The 6,812-nt window shown below is 36.2% G+C and overlaps 1 protein-coding gene across 1 annotated transcript; it reads left to right on the forward strand.

The window, feature by feature from the left end:
* The first annotated feature begins 1,393 nt into the window (after positions 1 to 1,393).
* LOC127520004 (myelin-oligodendrocyte glycoprotein-like) lies at positions 1,394 to 6,304 on the forward strand. Its single transcript, XM_051907722.1, has 5 exons — positions 1,394 to 1,507; positions 2,046 to 2,083; positions 2,947 to 2,987; positions 3,061 to 3,387; positions 5,056 to 6,304. Exons 1-5 carry the CDS (start codon positions 1,478 to 1,480, stop codon positions 5,268 to 5,270), a joined length of 651 nt encoding a protein of 216 aa, XP_051763682.1. The 5' UTR covers positions 1,394 to 1,477; the 3' UTR covers positions 5,271 to 6,304.
* Positions 6,305 to 6,812: the final 508 nt, after the last annotated feature.

Below are 6,812 nucleotides of genomic sequence, written 5' to 3' on the forward strand. Positions count from 1 at the left end.
AGCAGTGTTAAAGTTAATGAGATAAATAAGTGTTTAATTGAGGTGATGATTGACCATTATTGAAGATACCTGATGTTAACAAGCAGAATCACCAAAGGAGAAAAATCACAATTTTTAAGAAACCATCACAGAGATCAGGGATTGATTTAGTTGGGCTCTTGACCCTTGACTTTTTAATATTAGATTTTGTTTGGGCTGTTGTAACTGTGTTATAACAGCCAGACAAGGAAAGTTAAAAGATGGTCAGGTGGTGTTGGTTATGTTTTCACATAATCATTATTTGATCTGAATCACTGAACTCATTTAAAGCCCAATGTCTGAGTTAGATTTACATTATTGATTCTACAGCAGAAGATCAGCTTTATTAATATAATCCAAAAGATTTCTTAAAAGTTGTTCTGATCAAAAAAAAAAAAAAAAAGTCTTTCTTTTAGGCACACACAGACATCAAGAATCAGCCTGTGAATCTCAACAACGATGACAAGCAACATATTCTGATAAACAGATCAACTCTGAACATTAGAAAACAAGCTACTAAAAAGTCACATAAAAACAGCAAAAAATAAAATAGAATAAAGAAAATTACTAAGACAATTAAGCTCATAATTTATTCATGCAGCAATGCATTATGGGAGCCGTGGATGAATTTTGATTGGTGGCACCCAGAATGCATTGCAATATGCTTTTTGACAGTCACCGCTGTTGAGATTCATACGCTGATTCTTGATGTCTGTGTGTCTAAATGAAAGTGATTTTTTTACATTTTTTTTTAGAACAACTTTTGATAAAATCTTTGGATTATATTAATAAAGCTGATCTTCTGCTGTAGATCACAGTACTGCTGTAATCAATAATGTAAATCTAACTCAGAGATTGGGCTCTAAATGTGTTTGGTGATTCAGATCAAATAATGATTATGTGAAAACATAACCAACACCACCTGATCATCTTTTCTCTTTGTTTGTCTGGTTGTTATAACTCAGTTACAACAGCCAAAACAAAATCTAATATTAAAAAGTCAAGGGTCAAGAGCTCAACTAAAGCAAACCCTGATCTCTGTGATGGTTTCTTAAAAATTGTGATTTTTCTCCTTTGGTGATTCTGCTTGTTAACATCAGGTGTCTTCAATAATGGTCAAACATCACCTCAATTAAACACTTATTTATCTCATTAACTTTAACACTGCTTCAGTGGGTGGAACAAAAATATGGCAGGACTTTTACTTTCTGACCCCTGGACTTTCCACCTCTGCGCAAAAGTAGCCTACACGGACAAAAAAATCTTCCTCTTATTTTGCTGTAGATTTCAGTTTTCCATCTTCGTCACACTCCAGCACAGCAGGAGTCGCTGTTCATTTTTCTAGTTGGTTTGCAACCCGGCAGTAAATTTACATAAGAAGAAGAGATCGCTCGGGTGACGATAGTGATTTATTGCATCTGTTGTTGGAAAAAGTAGTATTTCGGAAATATGAATATATATGAATTATATCGGGAACTATGAACATCAGGTATGTTTATGGTTTTTGAATGAAATTCTGTTTTTACAAAATGCACTGTGCCCCGGAACTGCCGCGATTCGTACTATAAGTCCTCATGTAGATTTACATTTGGCCTGGTTTGTTTTGGTCTTCATTTGCTTTATTCAACATAGAATTAACAGAAAAACTCATTGCACGTCATTAATACATTAACGTGGATTGATTAACAGGTTTATCTGTAGAAAAAAAAGTCTGTAATAATAATAATTTCAATATCTTGCGCCCCGGTGCTTGTGCTTAGTCATTTGGTTGGCCTAGTCTTACAGTGCATTCAAGATATTAAGGTTTACACTAGTAGGGTAATATGGGTAAAGATGCTCCCATAAGAATATTTACTGCTTTTACTACTAAATCATATTTAGTAGTAGCCTTTTATTTCAAAATTGACCATTTTTGATGTAAAAGTCATACTAACATTATAAGTGCACCTCAGGAACACTATGAAATAATTTTTAAAAATGCAGTTCATGACCTCTTTAATCTAAATAACTTCCCCTTTCTCTTGCAGCGACATTGCTTCTCTTCTCTGATTATGTGTTCACTGATGTGAGGGCAGGACAACCAAGCCAGACAAAATCAAGTCCCAACTTACATTTTTTGAGAAGCTGTTTCACTCACAATAGGGAAGAAAAGACTGTTGCAACTTCAGTTTCATGCCGACTTTAACCTGAATCCTAGTTAGAGAGATTCGTCTGAATTACATTATATAATATCTGATTATAACGTTACACAAAACAGTCTCTCCTTGTTCATGATTAATGTTTGACGTACATGCAGGGCGGTACTTTTGTCCAGTGAGATTTTAGTGTGGGTGTGGCTTCCTGTCAACTCACAGAAATAGAAATCAACAATTGACAAAATGCATTGTAGTAGCTCATTGCTTATTGTGGTAATTGTCAGTTATTATGTTAGTACGAAAACTCTGATTAGCATGAAGGACATGACTTTATCACATTGCGTCTGCTTAGGGCACTGTGTTATCTTGTTACTTTTTGTAAAAAAAGTAATTGCAGTTATTATTTAAGTTTAAGGTTTTACCATATGCATGTTCTCCATAGTCATTTAAACTTTAAAATAATATTAAATATTAATGATGTGCTCCCTCAAATTTTGGACATTTTCAATTAGGTGGTCTTAGAAAGGCTTTAAAAAATAATAATAAAAAAAAAATAATCAAGAAACGGAAATTGTCATCATCTTTTCTTCCCTATTGTGACATATATCTGAGTGAAATGGCTTCTCGAAAAAGGAAAAAATGTAGGGCGGGACATTTCTAACCGGCATGTACCTCACTGTGATCATTAATTGGTTCTGTGCAGAACATGCTCAACTCAAACAATATTGCCAGTGTTATGCTGTACTGTGAGATTAAGGAAGTTAAAGGAACTTGTTTTTTTCTGTTTCTACAGCTGCTGTTTCATCAGTGTTTTTGGGGTGCTGATAAATGAAGGTGAACATCTCAACACATCTGAAAGATAAATTCATGCCACAGACTGTGTGTTTGAAAGTTTCTGTTGTTTCAGTGTCTCTGCAGGAAACAGTAGAGGGCTTTATTCGCAGTTCTGTTGTCCTGCCGTGTTCATCCACTGAACGTGATCATAAACTTCAAGACGTTGATGTGAATTGGAGACACAATGGCAGTGAAAATGTGTATGATATAGTCAAGGGTGACGATTCAGTAGAGCGACAGCATCCATTGTACAAGAACAGAGTTGAAACTTTCCCTGAGGAGTATCTGAGAGGAAACTTCTCCATCAAGATCAACAATCTTCAATACACTGATGCAGGAGAGTTCAGCTGCCTCATCTCACACTCATCTGAACAGAAGACTGTAAAGCTGAGCATCAAGGGTGTGTAAAAATGCTTGATTCATGTATGAAGTTGGTAACACTTTGGAATAATGGTCCATCATTAATAGGTAGTTATGCAGGAAGTAATGCAGGACAAATGAGTAGAACAATTACCAATTACCAAGAATTACCAATTAAGTACTAATCACAACATTATCATGTCTCTGAAGCCCTGTTTACACCTGGTATTAAAGGTTTAGTTCACCCAAAAAGGAAATTTCTGTCATTAATTACTCACCCTTATGGTGTTTGAAACCCATAAGACCTTCGTTCATCAACACAAATGAAGATATTTTTTACAAAATCTGAGAGGTTTTTATCTCCCATAAAAATCAACGAAATTACCACATTCAAGGTCCAGAAAGACATCGTTAAAATAGTCAACGTAACTACAGTGGTTCAGCCTTAATGTTATGAAGCGATGAGAATACTTTTTGTGCACAAAAACAAAACAAAAATAACGACTTTATTCAACCATTTTTCCTTTTCCCTGTCAGTCTCTTATGCAGTTGGCGCAATGAACGCAGTGCAGTGCTTCCATCTTCTACGTCTGAACGCCGGCACTGTATTGGCCGGCTCCTGCATCAGCATCACATGTATGCGTCATGCTGCTCACATGAACAGCGTCGGCCAATACTTAGCCTGCGATCGGACGTAAACACGGAAGCTCTGCACTGCGTTTAGCCAACAAAGTTTAACAGCCACAAAACAGCCGAACAGCCACAAAAGAATGCCTACTCTCCACCTACTGACTTAATTTGTAAACATTGAGAATCGCGCTTGACAGACGGGATTTAAACTTTGTCGGCTGAAGACCAAAGTTTGTTTTGAAAACGAAAAATGTGCCAAGCACAATGTTCTCTCACCGTTCCTGATATCTAACACACACTTACAGCATTCAGCCAGGCTCGCGGTTGTCAGAGCAGAAACAAAAGCTGCTGCTGTTTTTCAGTATGTTTTTTCTGTTGTCTCCGGTCGCTTATAGACCCTCCCCTCCCCTCGAAGAAATCAGGACAGAGGTGGTTGAATGTGGACAAAAGAAACAGATTAAAACACGGTGTAAACTGGAATGTGTCTCCCTCGTCCACTTGTGATCCATTTGACCAAAACGCATCTTAATACCAGGTGTAAACAGGGTCTAAGACGTAATCAATTGTCTTTTTTACTCTGGATAGAGTCATAAAATAGTCATTTTCACTTTAAAACAATGGTCCAGATCACTAGTAGTTCCTGCAGAGTGACTAAGCAACACTTGAGTAATTAGTGATGCATTTTATGAACATATTCAGAGTAAAAGAGTTATTGTCTTAGATACACGATAATGTTGTGATTAGTAATTAATAGGTAATTCTTTATTATGGTTTGTCATGGTTAGTTATTAGTGATAGTTATTATTGAGGCTAATCTCATTAAGTAATTGTTGATTACCTAATAAGGAAGTATCTCCATCCTAAATTTGTTATTAATTAATGATCAGTTAAGTTTGTTTCCATATTAGTTCATAGTAGTGTCTGAATTGTTAATGTAATACTACTCATTTGTCCTGCATTACTTCCTGCTTAGTAGCCTATTAATGACAGACCATTATTCTAAAGTGTTACCATGAAGTTCACTAGTTCTAAATGAATCTCTTGCCTTTCTCACAGTGAGGTAATGTTTTTGTTGCAGAATCAACAGCAAAAAAGGAAAGTAAATCCTCTGAACAAGAAAACCAAGAAGATACAGAAGCAGACAGTGTGGACACATCAAACTGGGTTTTCATTTTATTAGCTGTACTACTGTTATTTATATTGTCTATAGCCTGTTTCATTATATGTTACTGTAGAAAGAAAAATCAGGCTCCCTCATTTTCTCCTGTCATGACTGAAGACAAAGAACAGTGACACAAATGACATCATGCATAAAAGTTTCAAATTTCACATCATCTCACTATTTTTACAGCTGTCACTGGGTGTTTCTGGTGCTCATTCTTATGTTTTGTCCTGTTATATACTTGCTGAATGAGATCTTGAAACACTGAAACAGTAGCCATTTTTTTAAAGGTAAAGGACCAATGAGCAGGGGCGCAGGAGACATTTTCAAAGTGGGGGGGGGGACCAAACTGCGTTCCGGGGGGAGAAATGGGAATGGGGGGGCACCGCGATGCGACCGCAAAGGGCACTTTCACTTTCGCGATCAAAGTGCACGCCACTGATAAGCATTGTAAGTGCAGTATTACACCATATACATACCAATTAAACGCGCAGGTCTCCTCTCGTGCATCCTCCCCACTGCGTCGCTGGTCGAGGCAATAATCACTTTCGTTTTGCTTTCAGATATCTCTTTTATAGATGCCATCAATGCTTTTGCCTTTCTAGATGTAATTACCGAAATCAAAACAGTCCATAAACTATATTCTCACGAAAACTCCAGTCAAGCCAGCTCGCGCGTCAACCTGAGTGATCAGCCTCCTTACCTTAAAGTGTCAAATTTCTCGGTTTCTGAATGGACGGTTTGGCTTGATTGACAAACGCTAACATTCGGGCATGATTTATACCATCGACCTGTACTAAAACGTTAGCACGCTTTGATCGATTGTTTGGAGATCGCGTGTTTCTCCGTACGAGAGCGCATTTCCTGTTCACATCCGCGACAAAACAGTTGATTATTTACAAATAGAAAGCAAATAGAAACGTGAAAATGGTCTCATTTGAAAGAAAATATCCTAAGCTAAAAGATGATATAGTGTGACTGATTGAAGCAGCCCTTATCAAAAGTGCGGGGGTCAATTTCTGTCTTTTAAAAACTGGGGGTCCAATGGTACTTCATGTTGTGTTTTCCAATATTGTAATATGCATTTTGTGTGTGTTCAAATTAAAACATTTATTGAACCTGATTCATTATATACAAAAAATAAAAAAAATGAACTGTGGTAACACCTGTGTGTAATATAAGATTCAGTTGCATAATACACAGATTGCACATTTGGATAAGACATAATCAACAGATTTCCAGTTTCTCTTTTTTCTTATTAAAAATATTTTTCTTTTGAAGGTTTTTAAGTATTATGACAGTATTATCCTCACCTGCATTTACTTAAGTTGTCTTATTATGTTGCTCCCAAACCTAATGTTGTCCTGTTAACAATTACAAAATAAGCTTTAGTTTTTAGTGTCTTAAGAATGTACAAGGTGCTATAAGAGGTATTAGAATAATGTTGGATGATGCTGATTACTCATATTTGATTTCAGATGAGAGCTTTATATTTTAGTCATTTAAAGCTTTTAATTCTGTTGAGCATAATTTCTTTTTCTTGCCAATTTCTTGCCAACTTGTCAATTGTCATTACTAAGAATAAGAGTTTATTATGGAAAAACTAAAGCTTTGGTTTCATACTGTAGAATCATCTGAGTTCTCAAGCGTGAAATGTTGCTTTCTAAAGCTGA

Source organism: Ctenopharyngodon idella, chromosome 10, assembly GCF_019924925.1.
Source record: "Ctenopharyngodon idella isolate HZGC_01 chromosome 10, HZGC01, whole genome shotgun sequence".
In the NCBI taxonomy this organism is placed as follows: domain Eukaryota; kingdom Metazoa; phylum Chordata; class Actinopteri; order Cypriniformes; family Xenocyprididae; genus Ctenopharyngodon; species Ctenopharyngodon idella.